This window comes from Gracilinanus agilis, chromosome 4 (genome assembly GCF_016433145.1).
Source record: "Gracilinanus agilis isolate LMUSP501 chromosome 4, AgileGrace, whole genome shotgun sequence".
Lineage (NCBI taxonomy): Eukaryota > Metazoa > Chordata > Mammalia > Didelphimorphia > Didelphidae > Gracilinanus > Gracilinanus agilis.
The window spans coordinates 252,191,232-252,215,665 of NC_058133.1; the positions used below are offsets into that span (position 1 = coordinate 252,191,232).

A 24,434-nucleotide genomic window follows, 5' to 3' on the forward strand; every position below is an offset into this window, starting at 1 on the left:
ATTCTTTGTTGTTTTATGTATTATTTTATTCATATGATGTCACTTTCCTCTTTTCTTTTATCTCCTTTCTTTCCCAGTTTAGTCTCTCTCCCCATTTTTGTCTTCTCCTAAGTCCAACAAAAAAGAACAAAAACAATCACAGGCTCTCTATTATTTTTACCTCTCTATATGACCCTAAAAGATATTAGAGTTTTGAGACATTTGTTTCTTATTACTACTAACATTCCCTTCCAACTAAGTAAAAGTGAGAACCCTTGTTTTTCTTTTGCTCTTCCAATTCCATTTCAAAATGTCTAAACAGTTCTGGCCTTTTCAAAAGGAATTCTTGGAAATTCTGTATTCCATTAAAAGTCCATTCTTTCTTTCCTTCTCCAACCCTTCCCCATATCCTAGGCAGGACTGTACTTAGTTCTTGTTAGGTTATTCTTGGTTTAAGCCTTTATTCTTTACCTTTTGGAATATTGTATTCCAACTTCTTTACTTTATAGTGGCAGTCCTGCGTGATTCTCATGACTCCTTTGAATTTGAACTTCTTTTAGTCAGGTTTTGTTTTTTCTTCTTTAACCTGCAAGCTCTGGATTTGGGCTATGATATTCTCAGGAATTTTTATTTGAGATCTTTCAAGAGATGCCAGGTGGGTTCTCTTTTTTCTTTATCTCTTCTCCTAAGAGCTCTTGGCAGTTTTCATTTTTAACTTCTTGAAATATGGTAACCAGATTTTTTTGATAATGAATTTCAGACAGTCTGATAATTTTTAGATCGTATTTCCTTGATCTGTTTTTCAGGGCAGTTGTTTTAAAAATATTTCTTATATTTTCTTGTTTTTTTCTTTTTAATCTTATTTTAATATTTATTTATTCTTGAGTCTTGTTTTCAGACTAGCCCATTCTAATTTCATTTTTTACTCTTGAATGTGGCTTTCTACTGTCAGTTCTAAGGTAGCAATTCTCCTTGTCATTCTTTTCTTCGTAGCTATTCCATTTATCTTTTTTTTTCTTCCTTTTCTTTTAATTTCACCTTAGGTACTCTTGTCATCATTGTAGTCAGGGCAATTTTTTCCTGGATTTCCTGTGGGACACAATCCTCCTCAAGACTTATCCCTTGAATGTTCTCAAATCAAAGGGTTTCTTAAGGTTTAGTTTTCCTTGTTTTGCTTATCTCATTAGCTTTAATGTATCAATTAGTGGGTTATGGGTGGAAATTATATCCTTGGATCAAGCTTTGCTTGGGCCAAGAATGGCATTGGGCAGGGCTTGGCTTGTTCTGAATATGGTTACAGTGACTAAGATCCTCCCTCAAGAGAGTATGGAGATGCTTCTAAGTTGGGTTCTACCTTAGACCTACTTGAGTTAAATTGTGCCTAGGGTTCTTCCGCCTTCTGCTGAGGTCCTACCAAGAGTTTTTTTCCTTTTATTTTTATTTTTTTAATTTTATTTAATTAAGAGAATTTTTCCATGGTTCCATGATTCATGTTCTTTCCCTCCCCTCGCCAACACACAATTCCACTGCTACCAAGAGTTTTTGGCAGATGTCTCTGCCTAGTGCATTTCTCCTAAATCTGAGCATGGCTCTAGCATCACACAAGACCAACCCAAAGCCAAAAATTGCTGGTCCACACTCAGCTTTCCACATTTGCTAGTTTGTATTGGCTAGTTTTACTGTGGTAATACTACCATTTTGGCGAACTGTGATTAGGATTTCCTCAGGTTTGCCAGGGTCCTTCTATGCATCTCAGGGCTGTCTGAAGGAATCTTCAGACTTACCTACTTTCCAACCACCTTACTCCCTAACCCCAATTTTTAATTACTTATCAGTTAAAAGTCAGTAATACTCTAACCTTCCTCTTTTCTCCCACTTTCACCAGGCAACAGTCAGACAGTCCTTATAAGGTGTTGGTCTTTTATTCATGGTAAGCACGAAAGTTTAAAATATAAAAAGCCTTGGGAGGCTAGTGAGTGTCAGAAATAATCAGGGTGAGGTAGGCTAAAGAAGAGAAGCCCAAGGTGAGGAGAACCTGCCCCTCCTAACAAGGCACCAGTGAAGTGAAAGGAAAGTGGGTTTGAAGTGGGGAAACTATGTCCCCTTTTACACACATTCATAATTTAAAGGGGGCCCTTCCCACACTGGAGACAGAAGTTAAGCCCCTTAAAAATGATCCATTTATTTCCTTACTGGGATTTTAGCCCTAGGGGACAAACCCAAATTAAATTCTTTTTTGAATCTCAGAGACCACATGATTGAGATGGGCAAGTAAACCTAATCATTCCCTTCTCAGTTCCAAGGAAGATGAGGAAAGTCAAATATCAGTGCAGGTGACTGGAGTGACTCCATGGATGAGTAATGTTGGACCCAGGCCCTGGCTCAGCATCTCCAACAGAGCTAGGTAGCGGGGGTAGCGAGCAGGGTCAGCAGGTGGCCGGGGCAGGTAGAGGAAGGTCAGGGCTGTACTTGGCCCCTCTCTCCTAGGATCTCCTTCAGGCCCTCCTGGACCCTCAGCCTTGCCATTGGCTTGCTGTGCCCGAACCAGGGCATTGGCGCTAATGGCTAATGCATCAACCTCAGCATCTCCACGGTTCCCATTCACAAAATTTTCCTCATCTTCTTCCTCATCTATTCTGGCTCCTTCACTCCAGGCCACCTCCTGAACTTCCGCCCGGATCCGAAGCTGACTCAGCAGTACCCTAAGTCTTTCCTCACCAGTTCCAGGAGCTTCCTGAGGTCCCATACACAGGAAGATTCGGAGTTTGGCACTTTGCCACGCAGGGACCATGCTCAGGATAGTTGCCATCTGCAAGAGGAAGAGGCCACAGACATCCACATAACCAGGGCTCCCTTTGGGCCGCAACAAGTTAAGGGGCCACACATCCATGTGGTGAGACTGGGAGGAACTCCCAGAGCTCCGGCTCAGCCTTTCAGGTGGCAATGCACCACACCCTCGAGCCAGCACAACATTCTTATTCATCTTCAGGGCATCTACCACTGTGGCCACATAGTCATGGGGAGTGAGTGCCCGAGGACTTCCAGGGGCTCGTGGTGGTGGGAACAAGGAGTCCAGGGCAGGGCCCCCTCCCTCCACTGGCTCTAAGAAGGCTGGGTCTGTTAGGAAGTGGTCCTGAGGTGGTGCATCATCATAGAATCCTAGGACCAATGTGTTGGGCTTCATGCCACCTGGACAGAAGACAGAGCAGGAAAGAGAAGAAAAAATGCACAAAAATCAGACAAATTCCTTCAAAAACTTTGAGTGTTTCACTTCTTAGGATGCACTTAGTGGGCACTGACTTATAGGTTGCTTTGTACCCTGCAGATCATTCAATATTCTCACCCTTGTGCCCCATTACAACTTTGAAAACCTATAAAGTGCCGTCAAATGTATTACCTCAATCGCCTATACCCAATAACTGAAATCCCACCATGGATGGGCCCTAATTTAATAAGTAAATGTAATACATGAAAGGAAGTGATTACAAAACTAAAATGGTAATCTTGGGTTCTCAAAGGCTATGCTTGTAAAGCACAAGTTCTGACAAGTTCTACTCAGCTGGAAAGCTTTTGAACATAGTCCTGGCAATGGACCATAGTTTAAAAGCAGAGTGTGCCAATACATACACATTTTTGAACCCTTTTTACCTAAAGACAATGATAAATGTTATTTTAAGGGACACTTATTCAGGAGAGGTTCTATCATTCAGATATATATTCTATCATTTTGGGTAGAAGACTGACTTGGAATCAGGAAGACCTGAGGATTCGACTCATGCCTCAGACCCTTTCTGGTGTCCTGGTAGGCAAAATGATTTTTTTGTTGGCTACTGAACTAGAACTGAGAGACAGACAAAAGACTCCTAAGGGGGCAATTTGTTCTCTCTTTTCTGCCTGGCTGATTCAAGTGAGGAAGTCATGCTGTAAGCCTCTGGGTGGGGAGGAAGAAGGAGGGCTAATTTGTGCCTACATGTTTTATGATCAAAAAGAGCAAAACCAAGAAGATGAGAAATCCTCCTCCTATGGAGGAGGCATGATTTTTTTTTTAAGAGATCATCAATTTGATAAGAAAAACTGGGGGAGTTGTGACTTCTTAAGAAAAGAGTAAGTCAATGTGAGTTATTTATGCTATTGAACAGACAGCATCAAGAGAGAAAAGGAACCTGAGATAGATACAGGAAAAGACCTTAAAAGCTATTCTGTCAGAGGTAGGGCAGTTAGAAGCAGTCATCTAAGAGAAAGCTTCAGCTTAGTGATCCTTGATGGTCCCAGAAAAGAATTGACTTAACTGGCCAAGAACTCCAGAGACAGCCATTGCCCTCTAGTGCCACCCTGAGGTGTAGAAAGGAAAAGCTTTCCATAAGGGCATGCTTTCTGCTGCCATCTCTATACAGAGAGGAAAGCCAAAGAAGCTTTGTAACATGCATTGGAATCGTGGCAGGGCTGTTTTAAAGAGTCAGCTTGAGCTAAGATGCTGTGAGCTCCCATCTTGGGATCAGAGAGATGCCATTCCATCTACTTCCAGTCTCCTGACCTGACCTTTCTTCCTGCCACCAGGGGATCAGGCAGATGCCATTCCATCACTGTGTGCCAGTCCCCAGGGATGGCCTCTTCCCACTTGCCTACCAGGGGCCCTTCCTGCCTGCAGAGGACAGATGCCATTCCTTCCTACTCCCTCCAACTACCTCTGATCTGGCCTGCCTGCAGAGACAGGAGAGAAACACTGTTCTATCAGTACTTCTCACTGGTCCCCTCGCCTGAAGTATCAAATGCCCTAAGAAGACACACTCAAACCGAAATGCTCGTGATGTTAATAACTCTCCTGAACTCATTTGGCAGTGATCAATAAACCCTCCCCATTACAGTGACTTCGAACATGATAGCTATCATTATACAAATCCTATTTTCCACCGTTCACTAGCCATTCTCTTATTCCATCTTCCTCAACTTAAACCCACCAGTCTTACTCTAAAGCTACCTGCCCATTGGGCCCTTTGGAATAAGTGCTCCATGGGGAATACATTTGCTTTCATCTTAAATATTTTCTTTTCCTACATCATCTGGCTCTTACAGAGACCTGGCTTTTCGCCTGAAGACAGCATCCTTGGCCTTCCTTTCCAGAACTTACTGAACTTTCACTAATGCCTCACCTGACTGGTCACAGTTGGAGAGACGGAAACTCCTTGTTCTCCAGTACCATTCCCAGGCTCTCTCTCCCTCTTCCTCCATTACTCAGTAATTTCTCCTCCTTTGATATTCACTCACCCCCATCTATAACCCAACTGAAATTCTGGTAGCTATTGTCTGTCAAGTTCTAGGACTCTTTCCTTCTTTCCTCAATGAGCTCATCTCAAATAAGAGTCTGGCTCCAAGTCTTTCCCTCCTAACTCCTTCTCTCATAGTAGGGGACTTGAATGGACATACTATTATTCCCTCAAGCCCTCTTACCTATAGTTCAACTTGCTCCTCCCACCAACTGCTGCTATATACAGTCATACTCCTGATAATCAGATACAAATGTTCTAAGTCCATGTTTAACAACTCTGACTTTCTCTTATCTGATCACAATCTGTTATCATTCCATCTTTCTCTGTCTTGTGATAGCAACAACTATCAGAATGTCAAAAAAATCTTACAGACACCAAGGGACCAGTTTTCACAAAGTCAAAGAGTTGAAGATAGCAGAAAAAATAGAAATAGGAAAAAATAGAAAATGGGAAAAACATCCACAGATGGTATTTACACTATTAAAACACAATTAAGGACATTAGCAACTTGTAATCCACAAGATCCTTGATGAAAATATAAGAAAATAAGCAAGCAAATAACTTTATTTGGCAGATTACATCTTCATTACACAAATAATGTAAAGGTATAGAAAATGAAAGATTCTAATAGATTTATTTGTTGACTTATACCCCATTGCATGAACCATTGCAAGACACCCACCCCCAAAAAAGTCTGATTTCACAAAGGATATGTTAAGAGCACAAACTTTCAGAGGTGGAAGAGACCTCAGAGTCTAACCATATCTGAATGAGAAATCTGTTCTATAATAGCCCAGACAGGAGGCAAATGCAGTTTTTTCTTGAAGTCCTTGGGGGCAGAAACCTATACCCTCCCCAAAAAGCTCACTGCATTCTTAGGTGGCTCTACTAAAAATTTTCTTGGGGGGGCAGCTAGGTGGCTCAGTGGATAGAGAGTATTAAAATCCACACTCTTAGCAAGTAATTTAACCTCAATTGCCTAGCCCTTATCACTTTTCTACCTTGGAACCAATACTTAGTGTTGATTCTAAGACAGAAGGAAAGGATTTTTTTTTAAATTTTTTTTATTTTAAAACCTTAACTTCTGTGTATTTACTTATAGGTGGAAGAGTGGTAAGGGTAGGCAATGGGGGTCAAGTGACTTGTCCAGGGTCACACAGCTGGGAAGTGTCTGAGGCCAGATTTGAACCTAGGACTTCCCGTCTCTAGGCCTGGCTCTCAATCCACTGAGCTACCCAGCTTCCCCCGAGAAGGAAAGGATTTTAATAAAAAGTGTCTTTGTACACTGAACCTAATTCTGCTTCTCCACAGTTTTTAGCTTACTTCAAGGAATTATGACTGTAAGGAGAACAACAAAATAGCTCCTATCCTCGAAGAAGTTATATTCTACTAGTTTTCTCGTGGGGAAAAGCAGAACAAGTCTAGTCCTTATTCCACAAAAGAGTCTATAGGAGGGAGATAGCTATCCTGTACAAGTCCTTTCTTTTCCAAGCCAAACATTTCCAGATCCTTCAAAGAGTTTGTATGTGCTAGGATCATAAGACTCTTCACTATCATAGTAATTCTTCTTAGTGTGCTCTCTAGTTCAAGGATTTTCTTCCTAAAATTTGCCTCCCACAGTCAGTCTACCAAGATGAACTCAAAACTTCTATAAATATAATTACAAAATACTCTTTAAATAATGACAAATGATTGAAGGTATAATCATTGCTTATGGTTGGGACATACCAATATAATAAAAATGATACTGCCTAATGTATAGATATATTGCAATACCAATCAAACTACCAAGGAATATTTTATAGAGCTAAATAAAATTCATTTTGAGGAATAAAAGACCAAGAATCTCAAGGGAAATAATTTTTAAAAGATGGGAGGAAAAGCTGAAGAGCACTTTCTAAACAAAATTCTGTTATAAAATAGTAATCATCAAAAATATTATTGGTCAGAAAAACACAGAAAAGTAGATCAATATAACTGTTTACATATTCACCCCAAATTTCCCATTCCTGTCACCTATCTGGAATCCTCTAGGCCAAACCTTCACCTGCTCCACTTGCCTCCTGGGATATAAATTTGGCCTCCTGGGCCTCACTTGGCTCGATGTCTCCACCTGCTACAAAAACTGGATCTCAAGAGAGAGCTTTAAATAATCTAGTCATCTGCCTCCAACCTGAACTCTGAAAGAATGACCCCAATGATTTCTGAACCTCTGGCTGACTTTACAAAAGTAATTCTCAATTCCCCACTGCCTACCTTAATTGCATGGTCCTCAGCCCTACTCCTCAAATGTCCAACCCCAAATCCATCTTTCCACTGTACTTTGTGAGGTGACTATTCTATTGTTAATAAAATTGATTTAATTTTAATACTTTCCTTTCTCACTCCAATTTTGACTCTGACTGAGATATAGGTATAACTGGGCACCCTCTCCAGTATTGGTTGTTGTATGGGATTTGGAATAATCCTTGCTCCTTATTCCCACTTTACCACCATTGCTTAGTAACTTCTCCTATATTTATCATTTAATCAAGATTCTGGTAGGTTATCTACCTCAAGAACACCCTCAGTGAGTTTGTCTTTCTTTCCTCTCAAATTCTTGCCTTCATTCTCTGGGACTTCAAAATTCATGATATTCCTTAAAAAACCAGAACATCCCAGTTCCTCAACTATTCTATTCTCTTCTACCCCTGCCTTGGCCACACATGAAGATGGCCATAACTTTGACTTTGTCATAACACACAAGTTTTTATTCTTTTTATGTGCATACAGCCTGAAATTCCTTTATCTGATTATAATCTTTTACCATTCCATCTTCCTTCTATCTTATGACCACTAATTCTGTTCTTTAACTTCACTATGAACACCAATTTCTCAACCCCTCAGTTCTTTCCCTAGCTAATAATCATGTAGCACTCTTCTTTCTTCTCCATGTTGACCCCCTGGTGAACCAATTCAATTCTAGACTATTCTCTTTTCTCTAGGTCCTTGTACCTTTCATCCTATCACCAATCTTGTCCTGCGAAGCCCCAGCCCCGGTTTATTGCTACCATCCACTTTCTTCACTTCTATTTATTTGCTGTTGAACAGAGATGGAGAAAATCATGACACCACGATGACTAAGCCTAATATAAATTTATGCTACATCTCAACTGGATCCTCACTGCTATAAGGCAATCCTTTTATATTTCTCTAATCAATTCATATTTCACTCACCATAGCTATTCTAAACCTTTTCACCTCCTCCTCAAATCTCCCATAGCTCCTCTTTCCCTATCCTCTCAGATGAGAATTTTGTCTCATATTTCACTGAAAAAAAAACAAACTACAACTAAAAAAATACTTAAGGACATTCACTGCAAGTTTCTTCTCCTTTCTTCATCTCACATCATTCAGATGCATTCTTCCACTGTCTCTTCCTTCACTTCTACCTTTTTTTTTAAACCCTTAACTTCCATCTTGGAGTCAATATTGTATTGGCTCCAAGGCAGAAAAGTGATAAGGGCTAGGCAATGGGGGTTAAGTTACTTGCCCAGGGTCACATAGCTGGGAAGTGTCTGAGGCCAGACCTCCTGTCTGAGAGCCTAGGCCTAGCTCTCAATCCACTGAGCCACCCAGCTGCACCCGCCCTCATTTTCTTATTAATTTTCAATCTCTCCCTATCTATTGGTTGCTTCCTTGCTGACTACAAACATGCCCAAGGCTCTCCTACCTCAAAAACCTCACTTGATCCATCCCTACTAATTACATTTTGCACCTTCCTTTTGGGGCTAAACTCTCTGAAAAGACTTTCTATAGCTGATGCCTCCACCACCTCCCTTCTCATTTGTTTATTTATGCAGTTTGGCTTCTGACCTCATTATTCTATTGACACTGCTCTATCTAAAGTTACCAAGTACTTATTCAGTGATGAACCACTCAAACTACCAAAAATATATTTTATAGAACTAGAAAAAATAATAACAAAATTCATCTTGAAGAACAAAATATCAAGAATATCAAGGGAACTAATGAAAAAAAATGTGAAGGATGGTGGCCTAGATCTTAAACTGTACTAATAAAGCACTAATCATCAAAACAATCTGGTACTGGATAAGAAATAGAAGGGTGGATCAATGGAACAGATTAGGGGTAAATGACCTCAGCAATCTAGTGTTTGATAAAACCCAAAGATCCCAGCTTTGGGGATAAGAACTCACTTGACAAAAACCGCTGGGAAAACTGGAAAACAGTATGGCAAAAATTAGGTTTAGATCAATATCTCATACCACATATACCAACATAAGATCAAAATGGGAATATGATTTTAAAATAGTGTTATTATAATTAGGGGAACATAGAATAGTTTACCTATCAGATCTATGGAGAAGAGAAGAATTTATGACCAAACAAGAGACAAAAATCATTACAATATGTAAAATGAATAATTTTGACTATATTAAATTTAAAAGTTTTTGTACAAATGAAACTAATAAAACCAAGATTAGAAGGGAAGCAACAAACTGGGGAAAAAATCTTTATAACAAATTTCTCTGATAAAGATCTAATTTCTCGATAAATGGTCAAAGGATATGAATGGGCAGTTTTCAGATTAAGAAATCAAAGCTATCAAAAATAATCATATGAAAAAATGTTCTAAGACACTCGACTAAAGACATGTAAATTAAAACTAAAGTACTATCTCACACTTATCAATTTGGTCAATATGACAGTAAAGGAAAATAATAAATGTTGGAGGGGTTATGGCAAAATTAGGACACTAATGCATTGCTGGTGGAGTTGTGAAGTGATCTGACCCTTCTGGAGGGGGATGTGGAATTATGCTCAAAAGGCTATAAAACAATGCATACCCTTTGGTCCAGTAATACCACTACTAGGTCCATATCCCAAAGAGATAAAAAGATGGGAAAGGGGGTCATCTGGGTGGCTCAGTGGATTGAGAGCCATGCCTAGAGACAGGAGGTCCTAGGTTCAAATCTGGCCTCAGACACTTCCCAGCTGTGTGACCCTAGGCAAGTCACTTAACCCCCATTGCCTAGCCCTTACCACTCTTTTGCCTTGGAGCCAAAACACAGTATTGACTCCAAGACAGAAGGTAAGGGTTAAAAAAAAATTACTATACAACAACTTAAGAAACATTAGGAAACTTGCCAGTTAATAAAATAGCCCTAGGGGCAGCAGGGTAGCTCAGCAGATTGAGAGTCAGGCCTAGGGATGGGAGGTCCTAGGTTCAAATCTGGCCTCAGACACTTCCCAGCTGTGTGACCCTGGGCAAGTCACTTGACCCCCATTGCCCACTGTTACCACTCTTCCACCTATGAGCCAATGCACAGAAGTTAAGGGTTTAAAAAAAGGAAAAAAATAAAATAGCCCTAAGAATGGCTAAGAACCCATAAAGACAATGCACCAAACTAATCTGTTAGCCATTGGAGAGTTAGCTGGAATCCCTGGTATGTGAGAGGATGTGGAGCAAAATGGTCTCTAAGGATCACTTGCTAACTTGTCAGCAGAGAAATTATTTGAACAAAATGATTATTCCAACGAGGAAGAATTTGAGTGTTGGTGTATGTCCAATTTGAGTGTTGTTGAGTCAGGACATCCAACAGGAATTTATCCCATACCAAGGGATAAAAAAAAAAAAAAAGATGGGAAAGGACCTGCTTGTTCAAAAATATTTATAGGTGTTCTTTTTGTGGTGACAAAGAACTAGAAACTAAAGGGATGTCCCTCAATTGGGGAGTGGCTGAACGAATTGTGGTATATGATGGTGATGAAATATTATTATGCTGCAAGGAATGATGAACAGGTTGATGGGCTGATGCAGAGTGAAATAAGCAGAACCAGGAAAACATTGTACACAGTAACAGCAATATCATGGAATGATCAACTGTGATAGACTTTGCTACTATCAGCAATACAATGATCCAAAACAATTCTGAGGGACTTATGACAAATAATGCTATCTACCTCCAGTGAAAAAAGTGTTGGAGAAGGAATGCAGATGAAAGCATATGATTTATAACCTGTTTCTTTGAATATATGTTTCGGGGTTTGGGTTTTATAGGATTATTCGCTTATAAAAATCAATAATAAATGTATTTTGCTTTAATACATGTATAACCCAGATTGAATTGCTTGCCAGCTCTGGGAGGGGAGAAGGAAGAAGAGAAGAAGACAATTTGGATTATATAACTTTGGAAAACTTATGTGGAAATTTGTTATTAGACATAATTTGTAATAAATAAATAGGAAAAAAGTAATAAAGTTGCCAATGATGTCTTAATTGCCAAATTTAATAATGGCCTTTTCTCAGTACTTATCTTTCTTGATTTCTCTACAGCCATTGACAAGGGAAACAAGTCAATCACTGTTTTCCTTTCTTCTCTTTTTTGTCATTACTCTTCTTTTTTCTTTTGCTTTCTTTCTCTTTTTATTCACTTTTCTTATCTTTATTCTCTTCTCTAGGTTTTCTTTCTTTCTTTTTTAAACCCTTACCTTCCATCTTGGAATCATTACTATGTTGGCATAAGAGTGGTAAGGACTAGACAATAGGAGTTAAATGACTAAGTCCTTAGCGTCACACAGCTAGGAAGTGTCTGAGGCCAAATTTGAACCTCAGACCTCCTATCTCCAGGCCTGGCTCCTGATATCTCCTGAGTCACCTAGCTGCCCCCTTTTCTAGGTTTTCCGAACACTACTTACTCCTAGTTTTCTTCCTACCCATCTGACTGCTCTTTCTCAGCCTCCTGGATCTTTATCCAGCCATTAATTGTGAGTGTACCACAAGGTTTTGTCCTACATATTCTTCTGTTCTCCCCCTATACTATTTCACTTGGTGATTTCCTCAGCTCACATGGATTCAAGTATGTCTAAAGATTCTCAGATCTACCTTTCTGGCTCTAACCTTTCTGTTCACCTCTAGTCTCACATCTCTAACTGCCTACCCAATATCTATTTCTGAACATCCCAAAGACAGCTTAAACAAAATATGTCCAAAACAAAATTATCTTTTCCCAAAAATCCTTCTCTCTTCCTATTTCCCTGTGACTGTTGTGGGTACCACCATCCTCCCAGTCACCTAGGCAACCTAGGTGTCATCAATTCCTCACACTCTCTCATAAGGCTCATTTTATCTTTGTAACATGGCTCATATATTCCTACCTTTCTTTACTGGTGTAAGACCTCTTCACCTCATTCCTAGATTACTGAAATAGCCTGCGGGTTGCTCTACAGTCCATTATCCACTCAGATAACTAAAGGAATATTTTAAAAGGGCAGGTCTAAACATGTCAACCTCCTTCCATCCACCCTACTTCCATTTAATGAACTTCAATGTGTAAAAGGAAATTCTTGGTTCTTGGTCTATTCTGAGATTACACTTGCGAAAAGGGAATCCTGTATTCTCTTTGCCTAGTCAGAGTTAAAACTTTGGTTAACAATAACTTAAGTACTCCTACTTAGTACCTCACAGGATTGTGAGGACAGGATTAACTCTCCTTTGTCTGCCTTTTGACTGAATCAACATTGGCTTGAACTGGGTGGAAGAGCTTGAAAACCACTTAGTGAATTCACACCCTGCTTGGTGCTAGGTGAGAAGCCAGTGAGATACTTGGAGAGCTCCACCCTTTTTGTTTTTAGACTCAAACAGCCAGAAACTTTTGAAAGTTCACACACTCAGAAATGCGTGAATCCTAGGAGGAGAGTTAACACCTTTAGAGTAAGAAGTCAATACCAAGGACCGCCTCTGGGTAGTGCTGTACAAATTGGAGCCTGTGATTGACCCTTGTGAAAAGGGGCAGGGACAGAAAATCACCATAAAAGCCATGAAACCCTTGGGCTGAGGAGTGGAGAGTGTCTCCTGGAGATAGTCTTTGAGGGAACTTCATTGGAGACTGTGGCTTGGATCTTGGATCTGGCTTCAACCTAACTTTCCTGATTTCCTAAGAGACTAGCTTCCATGTTGGAGGAGGCCTTGTGGTTACTAGCAGGCTCTCCTGGCTGAGAACTAGAGAACTAATCTCTCTCACATTTCTCTACTTTATTTTTCCCCTCTATTTTGTAAATAAACTTTTGACTTGAGATATAATTTGCATATAATTTAAGTCCAACCACTAAATTTAACCTTTACAAATGGCTCCCAAATATCTCCAGAATTAAATATAAAATCTTGTTTGGCTTCTAAAGGCCTTCATAATCTATTTTCTTACTACCTTTCCAGTTTGGATACACTTTACACATTCTCTACTCTACAATCTGGGGATGCTGGTCTCCTTGCTATTCTTTGTACAAGGTTCATTTCCCTTGCTCAGTGTTTAAAAAAGTTTTTTTTTTTAAATTAAAAAAAATCAATTACCTTCTATCTTAGAATCGAAATTGATTCCAAGACAGAAAAGGCAATGTAGGGGTTAAATGATTTGCCCAGAGTCACACAGCTCAGAATTGTCTGAGTCCAAATTTGAACCTAGGTCTGGCTCTCAATCCAGGAGCCACTCTGCTGCCACCAACTCAGTGTCTTTTTCATTGGTTGTCTATCTGACTTCTGACTTTCTGGCAATCTCAGCTAAAATCTCACCTGCAAAAAGCCTTTTCTGAACTTATTTTAATACTAGAGCCTTCCCTCTGAGATAATCTCCTTTGCATAAATCTTGTTTATACAGATAGTGCCTGTGATTCCTCCCATGGCCTCCCCACCCCACCCAGATTGTAAGCTTCTTGAGAGCCAGACCCATATTGCCCTTCTCTGTAACCCCAGTACTTAGCTCAGTGCCTGGCATACAGCAGGGGCTTAATAAATGTTTGTGGACTGGCTTCTCTTCTCCATATTTCTAGTTATTATTATCTCAGTCATTCATCTGAGACTTATCACCTACTGCCTAGTATTACCAATTATCTGTTATGTGCGGGTATCTTACTTCCACCAATAGATTACAATCTCCACAACCCACAGCATCTAGCCCAGGCTCTTACCCACAGCTGACATACTGTAAACACTTTCTGACAGACATGAATGGAAACAGAAACTAATAGCGGGCATGGGGAGAAAGTGAGAGTAAGGAAAGGCGGGGGAAGAAGCCGGGAGGAGAGACTCACCAAGCCCAGAAATACGCAGCAGGTGCTGGGCCCCTTGGCGCACCGTCTGTGAAAGTGTTAGGTCCACAAAAGCCTTCACTTGAGCACGATCTACAAGACTCAGCCACGCTCCATACTGGGGCTGCACAGGGTCCAAAGGCAGAGAATCTGAATGGAAAACATCAGAAAATTGTGTCCTCTTCCTCAAGGTCTCATGTGGACGTTTCCTTTCATTCCCCCCACAGATGCCCGGCGGTGGGGTGAGGGTGGGGGTGGTAGAGAGAATGCCAATAGGGCCTGGGGAACGGGGGCTACTGAGATACACGTGACTTTTGTGGGAAGAGAAAGCCCTCACCAAGGTCTCCCAAGCTGACGTGGCCCAGCACATAGAGGCCCCCCTTTTTGAGCTGATTGGCCAGCCGTAGCAGGGGGAGCGCCCCTCGGGGGTTTCCCACCAACAGCAGCAGCTGGGGTCGCCAGAACTTCACATGGTCTTTCCGCACGTCGAGCCGCAACAGGTACTTTCGGACCTGAGCAGAAGAGAAGTAGGATTATACCGGTTCTCATAACCCCGCCCTCCCAACCCCCTTCCCTCCTCCTATTAGATACCAGCAAGAGTCTCTCCTGGGTTGGCACCCCTCTAAAGCCCCTCACCAACTATGCCCAGGGTTAAGGGCAGGGATGAGGAAGGACCCTCCACACCCTACCAGCCATTCCTTGATTCCCTTTCCCTGCTGACCTGGTGGAACAGTAGGGCTTGACTGACATAGCCCCAGCTGCTAGGTCCTCCTCGGGCAGTAAGCAGGGCAGAAAGCAGCCCCATGAGCAGCAGAGATCCCCCTGCAGCTCCTGGGCTGATGAGGAACATCATGAGCAGGCAAGAGGCCATGCCCAACAAGCAGGTATGCCAGGAAAACAGGTTGAAAGTAGGGCTAATGACAGAAAGGTAGACCACTTAAGGCAAAGACAGGTGAACATGGGATGCCCTGCTCTGTACCTTAGGTCCAAGATTAATTCAATTTGGGCCCTCTTTAGGAATATCTAAGGAACCAAATCCAAAATTTTCTCTATTCTTCATCCACTCCCAGGCAGGACAAAACTGACATAACACTGAGTGGGGAGTCAGAAGCCCTGAGTTCAAGTTCTAGTTGTGCCAATTAGTAGACATTTCCCTTTGGTAAGTCATTTGATTTCTCTAAGTCTATGTGGGATAAACAAAAGAACATGGGATTTTGAGTAAAAGGATCTAAATTTGAATCTAGCTGTGCTACCTACTACCTTTGGCAAATCATATAATCTCCTTGAGCCTAAATTTCCTCAGCTATAAAATGAGGAAGTTGGATTAAGTAACACCTAAGGTTCCTTCCATCCCTAAATCTCTGATCCTTCCAAATCAGCATCCCAGACTTCTAGGACATCAGTGTTCCCTCTGAAGCTCAAAGCTACCATGTCCCTCACCGGAAGTTAGGGGCTGATGCCCACTCAAGGCTCAGGCATGAAAGGTCCACTGCAGCATAGGCTACCAGGTAGAACACTGTGACCACAGCTGCCAGGGTATTGAGCTTCCCAACCAGGAGCATCACCTAAGAGGAAAAGGTGCTTGGGTCCTCTCACCAAATCCAAATGCTACCCACTGCCCTTGGCTCCAATCCACATGGTCCATATTTCCCTCCAAGCTGACTTCCCACCCTGTTCCCTATCTATTTAGGGCAGTGGTTCCCAAACTTTTTTGGCCTACTGCCCCCTTTCCAGAAAAAATATTACTCAGCGACCCCTGTCACATACTATCACCATCCCCTTACAGTTATTTACGGCCCCTAAATGCACCTGTGGCCATCACTGCTCCCCTGGATCGCTGCAGCACCCACCAGGGGGCGGTGATGCCCACTTTGGGAATCACTGATTTAGGGGAAGAGAGAGGCAGTTTATGACAGTCCCTCAGGTCACCTGCACTAGACACCAAGAGTACAACACAGCTCCCCATGGATTGCCGCCCTGGGACACAACTTTTGCTGGAGCCAGAATTAGTCCTGCAGGTAAAGAGATGGGACAGGCAGAGGTTAAACAAGGAAACTTCAAAGAATAAGGAGAGAAAAAGCAATAAATGGTAAAGGGGACAACTTGGAGAATTCAAAAAGGCCACAGGAGAGATGAATGTAGGGATGTCTGTTCATTAAAACTGGGGACACAGAATAAAAGAGAAAACCCACCAAAAAGGTCATCTTGTGCCAGGGCATGGAGAATGCGTGAGGCACCAATGAGTGAGCTCATGGAGGCTGAGAGTGATGCAGCATACACCCCAATTAGCACCATTGGAGGCCACAGGCTGATGCCTCGGAAGAAGCCATAGTCTTCTTGTAGTAATGTTCTTGAGGGAGAAAAATGAAGATGACATTTGCTATCTGATTATGCCTAGTCCTCACTCTTCCCAATCAGTGTCACAGAGGGCCTGTTCTCTTTCGAACCTTGCTTCTTTTGGGACTCAGATTTCCTCCTCTAACCCCAGCCTACACTTCCCACAGAAATCTAGGTATCTAGTCCATCCCCAAGTATTTCTTGCTCACCTCCACCCTCAAAGCTTGAGGTCCCAGTTCCACCTCCCTACCCCTACCTGTCACAGGTAAAGCTGGAGAAAAAGAACAGCAGAGTGTAGATGAAGAATGTATAAGCCACAGCAATAATGGTGCCCAGAGGGATGGCTCGGCTTGGGTCCTTCAGCTCCCCTGGGGAAAAGAGGGATTGGAAAGGAAGAGAAGACATATAAGATGACAAGAGTGGGGAAGTTTCAAGCCTCAGGGATCTCTGCTCCCCATTAAACCTCAAAGGTTTTCTTTCCAGGGACAAAATCTGACCACACAAAGGAATCAGGATGACATGCAGGAATCAGGATGACATGCAGCTGAGAACAAAATTAGGGCCAGAGAATAACAACTGCCCTTCTACTGAGTGCTGATTTTTAAAGTACTTTCTTCAACAACCCTGTAAGGAATATAGGCCAAGTATTAATATTCCCATTTGAAAAATGTTTTAGAGAAGAGAAGAGGTCACCCAATTAAGAACTGTCAGAGCTAAGCCCCCATCCCAGGTCTTCTGAACCTAAGTGATATCTCCTAGAAATGAAGTCAACTCCTTATCACTGCTTGACTCTTCACCAGCTGCTCTGGACTTGCACTTCCTTTGAAGAAGACAAAAACAACAGTGACTCACCTGACATGTTGGCCCCAGCCATGATGCCTGTGCAGCCATTGAAGAGGACAGCAAACACACTAGCAAAGGTCATGGTAACCCCGGTGGTGTAGTCCTGGGCATAGCCCGCTGAGAGAGCACACAGAGAAGGAAGGGACTATGGACATCTCTCCTGGGAACCTAGGCATCCTCTCCTCTTCACCTAATTCTCAAGGTTAGGATGCTGATCTTTCTCTTCTAATGTTCCAGGTCTTATCTCCTTTGCCAAGCAGCCTCTACTCCCCAATAAGTTTGCCATACCCTTTTGTTCTTTCATTCCTGTTTTGATATGCCTTCCCTTCCTTTCCCTTCTGAGCTGGCCTAAAGTCTTCTCTCCAGCTTTCAAGACTAGGCTCAAGCCAAACTTCCTCCTGCCATTCCAACCTGCAGTGGCAGTCTTTACCTAAACCATTCACTCTACCACCTGAACTGCCTTTCATTGTTTAATTATTCCTTGAATGTATCTTATTTCTATACCTCGTTAAGAGCAGAGAGTCTTTTTAATGCATCTCTTGCGTCCCACCCCCCCAACCCCACCCCAATACCTCTACCAAATGCTGGCTATAGAGTGGGAGGATAAGACACATTTGTTGATTTACTGAATTAAACTGAACTATGGTGGAAATTATGTTTCCTGCATTCTCAGTCTCCTAAATCCAAGAACTTCTCTCCCTCTGTTCTCACCCTCATCTTGGAGTTTTGATAGTTCATAGACTATCATATCCATAGCATACTCTGGATAGTCCTTCCCCTTTCCCCTTCTCAGAGACCTAAGTCACAGAGTCTGCTCACCACCTAAGTTGGCCTTCAGGGTGCTGCTGTTGAAGCCAGTGAAGTGCCCCACATTGGGATTCATGGAGGAACCATTGGTGCTTGGCCTGAGAGGAAGAGTGACATCTCGGGGCCCCACAGCCACAAAGCTGATCAGGACCAAGGCCAGGGAGGCAGAAACCAACAGGAATGTGAGGAAGGAGGCCTGTGCATAGAGGCCAGCTCCCAAAGTACAGACTCCACCCACCAGGCCCAACACTATGGTCCCATACAGCAGATTCCAGCCATAGCCTTGGGGAAGTGTTCGTATGCCTGCTGGCCCTGATGCATCTGAGGAAGAGATAGGGATGGAATCATTTGAGAGAGGAAGTAGCACTCCAAAAAACCTATCTGAAGTTCGTCTAAATTGAGGTATGAATCTTCATGAAATCTTATACAGCATTCCCTAAATCATGACAGAACAGGCCCTCTGAAATATTCCAGTTAATCTCATCAGTGTCATCAGACACTTTGAATTCCATGTCAGGGACCACATCAGATACTTTGAATTCCATGTCAGGGACCACATTAATGCTTTGCAAATGTTTAACAAATGTTACAATACATAATAACATTAGCACTGTCAGGGACCTTGGAGAGCATCTAGACTAAGGGTTCTTAAATATTACTTTAATATTATGGACCCCTCTGGCAGTTTGGTGAAGCCTATAAACTCCTTAGAATAATGTTTTTAAATGCATAGAATAAAATACATAGGATTACAAAGGAAACCAGTTATAAACAAGTTCATGGACCTTATGGTAAGAACCTGTTAAAGTTAAAACTTAGACCTTCTTTCAAGAAACAGTAATTTACCAAAAATTTGTCAAATTAGAGTTGAATTCGATTCTGGACAAACCCTTGGAGAGGTAGCATGGCCTTGGGAAAAGAATTCTGGATTTGGATTCAGAGGATATAGATTCAATTCTTGGCTCTGCTATTCTAACCTCTAACAAATCACTTCATTCTTTTGGGGTCTCACTTTCTTCTGTGATATAAGGGTGTTGGTCTAGGTGACCTCTAAAGCTCCTTCCAGCTTTTAACCTATGATTCTTTTCTAACCACTGATATCTTTCTTTCTCTCTCTCTCTCTGTCTCTCTCTCAACTTCACAGTAGGAATATAGTTGGGTTAAGAGATGGGAGGACACATCTGCTCTAACTCTTCCATGACACAGAGGAGAAAACCAAGTCTCTGAGGGAAAGTGATTTGCTCAAGATCACATTGGGAAGTAAGTGGCAGAGTATGAATTAAAATACAGGTCTTCTCATTCCAAATCCAGTGTTCCTCTTATAGAACCATGCTATGTACCTCAAAACTCAGCATTTATTTTTATTTTTTTTTTGTGAGCATAATAGGGCCCAGTTGGGTCCAGTTCTAGGAACATAGAGATGTTTAGTGAGTTTGCTTTGAGGCATGAGAAGCGGGGGTCCCTGTTCTCTACTTTGGAGCATTACCACTCCCAGGAATAGGCCCCTCAATGACCAATTACATCTTTATTTCATCTGTCCCTTCTCCTTAGCTACAACATAAGCTCCATGAGGGCAGGCATCATGTCTCATGATCTTTTTCCCTTGCTAGTACTAGCACAGGGTTGAACACATAGGAGATACTCAAGAAGTACTCACTGATTAATTGGCTGCTATCACCCCTTTCCCAGGACATTCCTCTACCTAAAATAATCCCAACACTCTCAAAGACTTTGGAGCTTCCTAGATCCTCCCCACTTTGAAGACCCTGGGTTGGGGAAACGAACCAGCCCCAAAGACATCCAGTATTGCTTCCACCAGTCCCAGGACAGAGACAGCACAGCCACAGACGTTGGCCAGGAAGAACATAAGCCCAATGCTTCCCCCAAACTCAGGACCCAATGTCCTGCTGATCATGACTGAGAAAGGGAAGCAAGGGAAAGGCAAAAGTTAAAGAAAAATAAAGACTTGAAACTGAGGTAGGTAACTTGTTGCAAAGAGCATTCACTCTAATATAGCGGCAAGCACCCTTCCACCAACCTCCAAGTAATATAGTCCATCAGGTTATTCCTTCAAGCAGATAACTAGTCCTTGACCAGACATCAGAATGAACCCCCAAACTCTGACTCCCAGTTGCCCCATCTTATCTAGATTGGATGATACAAGTGCCCACCCTTACTCAGCCCTCATTGGAGGATACAGTAGGCTCCACCCCCACGAACAGCTCCATTGGTGGCGATGGCACAAACCGAGAGGACAGTCAACACCAGGATGAAGTAGGCAATCAGCAGCATGGCCAAAGCTTGGAGCAACCCAGCATGGCCAACTACAAACCCTGTCAGGTGGGAAGGAAAGTAAGGGAAATAAGATTAGGGTCCTTAAAGAGACCATCTAATTTATAAACTGTGTGACCCTGGGCAAGTCACTTAACCCCAATTGCTTAGTCCTTACCTCTCTTCTGCCTTAGAACCAATAGTCAGTATTGAGTCTAAGACAAAAGGTAAAGGTTTAAAAAAGAGAGACAGAGAGACCATCTAGCCCAAGATAGCCCATCTAAACCATCTAAGTCATTTTGTAGAGGGAGATATTTAGGCCCAGAAGAGCTGTGTCATTTGTACAAGATCACCCAGCTAAAAAGTAACAGATATAGAATTCAAAGTTAGGCCCTCTGACCCCAAATCCAGTGTTTTCACTTCAGCAAGAGACTGGACACTATTGAAACCCTTCCCATTCAACCATGACACCATACTCCTCTTCCTTCTTGGGGGTCCCTTCTTAACACTAAATCTTAGATATCTAGCTCTTTCCCCAGCTCCTCACCTATCCTCATGAAGACCACAATGCTGAACATGGAGAGGACAGTAGGCACTACAACACCAAGGAAGGTGGAGAGTTTCTGGAGGGCCCCACCTCCTGGACCCCCCATCCCATATGGCAGAAATGTAGCTCCTTCTTCCCCAAGGAGCCGGTAAGCTAGTAGAGGGGAGCTCTCACTCGCCATGGCTGGGGATAGATAGATAGGTGAACAGGTAGCAGGGCCTGTAGAGATAGAAGCTGAGTTGAAGACAGGAGCAGTAACCCCCCAAACATAGGATGAGGTGAAATTTGCTTCTCATCCCCTACAATCTCTTGCAGTTCCAGAGAGAATTCTCTCTCAATAAATAAACAAATAAACAAACAAATCATCAAAAGTCCTATTGAAAATCTGTTTTCAGGGAATTATAACATCATAAGCATATTAGCAAGGAAGGTTGAGGGTGACAGAATATATAACAATCTGGAGTCCAGAGCAAAGTATTAATCTCAGATCTTCCCCTGAAAGCCTCCCCTCCCCAGTTTTTAGAAATCTTGACAACACACACCCTAGGTAGCTCTAGAGAGGCTTCCTCAAAAACCAAAAGACTAATCTTTTTACCATTGTCCCCATTCTTAAATCCGATGTTCAATGTTTAGGGAAGGCTTATCTGGGTTCAGAGGGGAACAAGGATCCTAGCATCAGGTCACAGATTTTCCTCCCCACCCCTTTTCTAAAAAGGAAGCTGACCTTGGGTGCTGCTGCCCAAAAGAGGAAGTAAGATGACAAGCGGCAAACCCTTCTCCTTTCCAGCTCCACCAGAGTCCTAAGGCAGCAATATCCTTCCCCTCCCCTAAATACCCTTCCTCTTTCTACAACAATGGATTGTGATCCATATTAAATAAAAGATTAACAGTCTTCAAACCTTCATAACCTCATATTTTCATGCTAGGACCTAACCACATGCATCTACTAGACTCCTCCCCTTTACATTCCCTGGTCTCCGGTTCTACCCTTAATCTCTCTTTTTATCAATACACAATCCCAGCAACCCCTCTCCCTAATCAGCCCCTACCATCTCAACACTTTATAGCCCAAGTATGCTCCTCAAACTCCTGGCCCTCACATTCCTCTGTATATAAGAGGTATGATGGTTTGGTCGATCGTTTCAAGGCAAGTTACCCTCATCCCAACCAGGAGTTTGCAGGGGAATGGAGTCATACACTCACCTGACCCCTAAAAGAAGCAGCTCCCGAGAATCCCTAAATATTGTAGGTGGCAGGCGATGTGGGTGAACCTAGGGGATGGGGCAAGGAGGTAGGTGAACGGAGGGAAGGAAAAAAAGGTACTTGAAATCCCAGCAGCCTTTTCATAGCTTGCAACATCACCAATCTCCCCCGCATCTTCTCCATTGGTGCTTTAGGTCTCCATCCCTCACTCCTTCCTTCAGTTGCACCCCTGCCAACCTTTCCATTCCCCTTCCTTGTCCTTGCCTGTTCTAAGTGCTAGACTCCACTTAGCCCTCCCTCATTTTCCCCAGCAGGTCCTAGTCTAGCTGGGTCCCCGTCCCTCGAGGGTACCTGCAGGCTTCCTTTACCTCCCCTGCCTTGGGCGACTAGGCTTCCTTGGGAGCCAGGAGGCCGGGAACAGTGAGCTTTGCAATCACAAGGGAGGGGGCACGAACTGCAACGCAATCGACCCAGGGCTGCCTCGAGCTTCAGATGCGCTGCCTGGGATTCGGATATGCTGCGAAGGCGAGCCCCCCCCCCCCCCCAGGACCTCAGTCCTTCCTTCCACGCCACCGGCCCCGCATTCCCAGCCCCAGGCTCTGGCTCCGGGCCTCCCGGCTTCCCCGTCCTCCAAGCGCCCGCCTCTTCCCGGGCTCTTTCCCACGATGCATTCTCCCGCGTGGACGTGAGGCGGCGCAGCTGGCGTGGGGGAGGCGCGAGCGCCCAGCCTGGCCGATTCCTAATCCAGTTATCCCTTATCAGACTCGTTTACCCCCCGGGGAAAGCCCATGGGGGTTTGGAATGCAGAACTCTCAGTCCTTTCCGCGCCAGAGGCTCTGACTCCACTACAGGACCCAGATTGGAGCAAGTTTGTACCTGGAAGTTTGCCCCTGGTCTCTTACTCCCTCCCCCACATCATGAGTTTCTTGAGGGCAAGAATTAACTTTGCTTTACTTGGGGCAGAAAGCAGGGGTTATCTCTCCGCCCCAGGGAACGTAGAGAGGCTGGAGGGTGCCGACCTTTTTTGTTTTGTGCTTGCATCTCCAGCACTAAGAGCAGTGCCTGGCACACAGTTGGCACTTAATAAATGGATTTAATAATGGAGGAATCTAGGCGCTAGGAATCACGGCCCTCGAGCCACTTTTCTCTCCCCTGGGGAAGATAACCTGTACACCGCTGAGTGCATTTCTAGATAATAATTTGAGGAGGGAGGAAGAAGCCTGGCACAAAGGACTTCTTGGAGGAAGCAGTATTAGGATTGTGCTTGAGGCTTCCAGAAGGTTGGGCCGTGGGAGAGAGTACGTTCCAAGCAAGAAAGAGGAGATCAGGCGGGGATTTACGTGCATTATTCGGTGCCTTCCCCTCCCCCACGAACAGGCTTTGTAAAGGAGGGATGTCTGCTAGAAAGAGGTTAAAATTGAATTCGATAACATTCAATCGTCATCTCCTTGGCACCTCCTCCAAAAGCAAAAAGACTGTCTTTTACCCGGTAAAACGAGAACAAGCGGAAGCGAGGGTAGGAGGTGGCGAGAAAGTGTTCCTTTGTCACGTGACATAGGCGACCGCCGTAGCTACTAGGGAGAAAAAAGATGGCTGCCCTTGGCTTGGGATTAAAAGCCGACGACCCAGAGCAATCCGACAGCGAGGGGCTGTATACCAGTCCCGTGGTCCGAGCGTCGTTTCCGCCTCCTATGCGGTTGCTCGAGAAACAGTCTTATTTGACCTCCCTGCTGGACTTGATGGTACTGCGCACGCGCGGTCTCACACCCTTCTCCCCTTCTGTTTCTGCGTGTTATCTCAAAGGCGCCGTACTACTCTTAGGACAGCAGGGGCCGATGTGAGCTTTGCATTCTCTAGCTTCCTGGCTCCATCCCACACCCACAACCCCAGCTCCTGTGTAGTGAAAGGAGCGTTGGATTTGTAATTAAAGATCCTGTGGGTGAATCATGTTGACTCAGCTACTTAACTAACTAGCTGTGTTGTGCTTAAGAGAAAGTGATGACTATTGAGGTCCCTGAAGACCGAGCTAAATCATTCTAAATTTTGAGGGCACTTAATAAATGTTATTGATTATATAAATTAATGAATGCATT

The 24,434-nt window shown here is 43.2% G+C and overlaps 1 protein-coding gene across 1 annotated transcript; it reads right to left on the bottom strand.

Moving 5' to 3' along the window:
* Positions 1–1,885: 1,885 nt before the first annotated feature.
* On the bottom strand, positions 1,886–22,862 carry SLC12A9 (solute carrier family 12 member 9). The gene is made up of 15 exons (XM_044673439.1): positions 22,693–22,862; positions 22,342–22,409; positions 21,139–21,357; positions 20,519–20,653; positions 20,106–20,237; positions 18,333–18,641; positions 17,523–17,630; positions 16,927–17,038; positions 16,526–16,683; positions 16,263–16,345; positions 15,774–15,898; positions 15,055–15,247; positions 14,671–14,845; positions 14,337–14,483; positions 1,886–3,168 (listed from the first exon to the last, which is right to left on the bottom strand). The coding sequence occupies exons 3-15, from the start codon at positions 21,317–21,319 to the stop codon at positions 2,297–2,299; spliced, it is 2,730 nt and encodes a 909-aa protein (XP_044529374.1). The 5' UTR covers positions 21,320–21,357; positions 22,342–22,409; positions 22,693–22,862; the 3' UTR covers positions 1,886–2,296.
* Between the last annotated feature and the right edge of the window lie 1,572 nt (positions 22,863–24,434).